The sequence below is a fragment of the Notamacropus eugenii genome, chromosome 3 (assembly GCF_028372415.1).
Source record: "Notamacropus eugenii isolate mMacEug1 chromosome 3, mMacEug1.pri_v2, whole genome shotgun sequence".
Lineage (NCBI taxonomy): Eukaryota > Metazoa > Chordata > Mammalia > Diprotodontia > Macropodidae > Notamacropus > Notamacropus eugenii.
Window position 1 is genome coordinate 11,603,423 of NC_092874.1, and position 2,536 is coordinate 11,605,958.

A 2,536-nucleotide genomic window follows, 5' to 3' on the forward strand; every position below is an offset into this window, starting at 1 on the left:
CTGCCTCCAAAAAGAATAAAAGCTTTGTTTATCTCTTATTGTGTAGACTCAAGTATTTTCCTTTACATAGTGCATTTTGTCCTTCATTTGGAACAGTCATTTTGCCCATTCTAACTTAACATGAGAGCTATAGTACATAGCATAAGTGATAGAATGTGGCTTATTTTCTTCCTATTTCTTGCTCCAAAATAATTCAAAATCTCATACCTTCCTTCATTGGATACTGGACCCTATGAGAAACTAGGGGAGGGATCCTATCTGGCTTTTATTACCTGTGTGACCTTCAGCAAGTCATTGAGTTTCCATGAGCCTTGATTTCCTCATCTGTAAAATGAAGGGTTTGATGACTTGGCTTCTGAAGTCCCTTCCAGCTCTGAGTCTACTATCCTGATGTAGCAGACTCTCTGATCCCATTCTTCCAGGGGAAGTTCTCTTACCTTTCACATCCTTCCTCCAAGCATTCTCCACTGCCCTGATAGCGGTGGGTTGGCAAATCCATATTCTCTCCCATTGATTCAAACCACAACTAATTTGTGTCCCCTGTAGTGATTAGTCTCTCAATTCCTTATGCCACTTAACATTGGATTGCCTTTTACAAAGGGATATTTATTTCAGTCACAGAAAAAAAAATTCCTCCCTATGCCTCCAGAGCGCAATCCTTCTCCTACATCTTCTCTGTTTCTGAGGAATGGGTCAGAATTACACCCACAATTTAACTTCGTTCCTGCACAGCATTAGTCCCATCGAGTTTGACTCTAAAGCTCCACCAGCCAACTATCTGAAAACCTTGATCATCAGGGCTTCGTCCTCAGGAATGGTTGCAAACCTTGCCTGGATATGTAGACTGCTCGATGCCCATGGCTTGAGCTTCCAGGTCAAAGATCTGAAACCCTGTATCTAAAATGGAAAAGGCCAAAAAAAGGCCAAAACTTCACACCTGTATTGAAGCCATGTGATGTCAAGGTAGAGGGAATGAGGAAGGATGTTGCTCTTGGACCCTCCTCCCTTATTGCTTGGAATGTGTATAGACCTGATCCCTCAGATTCAAATGCAGAAAAAGCCCAAATCACAGTCAAGGATGTGTTTTTTTTTTCAATAGAAAAATGATTTATTTTGGCTCCTTCCACACATCTCAATTGTTTAGGGAACACAGTCTCACATAAAATCACTGATTTTGAAAGCTACACTTAAAATAACAAAGGGTCAAGGCAAAGCTGATCCCCTGGATAGAGTGATCAGCCTGGAGGCTCCAGCTCCCTGAATTTACTTGTGCACATCTTTACCAGAAGTGCCTTTTCCTAACAGGTAAAATTGACAAATGGGCTTGTAGGAAATAAGGAAATACTTTATTCAATACTTTCACCATACCAAGGAAAACAGTTACTCTCAAAAAAGGGGGGGAAAGCAAAGAGGACAGATATGATTATTTCACATGAACGGTGGTGGGGGCAATACAGAAAGACAACGGTGTTCTTACTATCATCATCATTATTATAAGCTGATCACATCAATGGGACCAAGAGGGTTTTTCCAAAACATGGACAAAAACCGTCTGCATTTTTACACCAGACCTTTCCTTGGGTCTTTCTGAGACCCGGTCAATCCATGTTCCATGTGCTGTCCTGGAGGGCAGAACAGCCTTTGAAACGCCATTAAAAGGAGCAGATCCAGTTACTGTTGCGGCTTCACAGAAACTCTAGCCCAGCAGATAGCCCGGCAGCTTCATTCTCATGAACACTCTCGCCATGAAGAAACTCAAGAGGACGCTGACGAAACCAATGAAGAGAAGAAGAAACCTATTGAGCTTGGGAATATTTGGTGCATTGGATCGGTCTAGGATTATGAAACCTAAACCCCCCATTGTAAACAGGAAACTGGATGCAAGTCCTTCCATAATATATTGTCCATTTACTCTATATGCCAAGAAAGCAACTGGTCTCTGATGTCCATGTTCATCTGTCATAGATCCAACGCTAGGAGGTTCCACAATGACATCATAAATTATTCCTCCAGTGATGAGGAAATAAGACACCACCACCAGGGCGTACACCATCATGGCTGACGGCATGTGGGCCCATGGCGGCTTCTTCAGCTTCAGGTTGGGACACTCGAGGACCACGAAGGGCACCCGGTACAACGTCTCCATGGCGGCGGCAGCGGCAGGGGCGGCGACGTCCGACTGCCCCCAAGCCCTTCACTGTGTGGCGCTGGCCCTGCCGCTACCGCTGCGGCACCGGAAGGAGTCAAGGATGTGTTTTTAAAGAAGTAGACAGTTCTGGTCTACTCTTTCAATGGAAAAAAGTGTCTATTTCCAGCTCCATGGCATCTTGGGTAGTTTAGATCTGCATCTAAGCCCCGTTGTACTAGGAAGTAAGGTTTTCTCTTTGTACTGCCAGTACATTCAGTGAAAAAGTGGACAGAGACAAGAAAGGCTAAAATTTTTAGTAATACGTGGTTCAGTAGTAAGGAATGACAAAGATAAAAGATTTTTCAATGAAAAAAATAGATATTTAGAGTTCAAGAACAGTGTTTCCAA

At 43.2% G+C, this 2,536-nt stretch overlaps 1 protein-coding gene across 1 annotated transcript; it reads right to left on the minus strand.

Annotated features, from left to right (window-relative positions):
- Positions 1-1,324: 1,324 nt before the first annotated feature.
- On the minus strand, positions 1,325-2,173 carry LOC140531063 (oligosaccharyltransferase complex subunit OSTC-like). The gene has a single exon (XM_072650229.1). It carries the CDS (start codon positions 2,144-2,146, stop codon positions 1,697-1,699), a length of 450 nt encoding a protein of 149 aa, XP_072506330.1. The 5' UTR covers positions 2,147-2,173; the 3' UTR covers positions 1,325-1,696.
- Between the last annotated feature and the right edge of the window lie 363 nt (positions 2,174-2,536).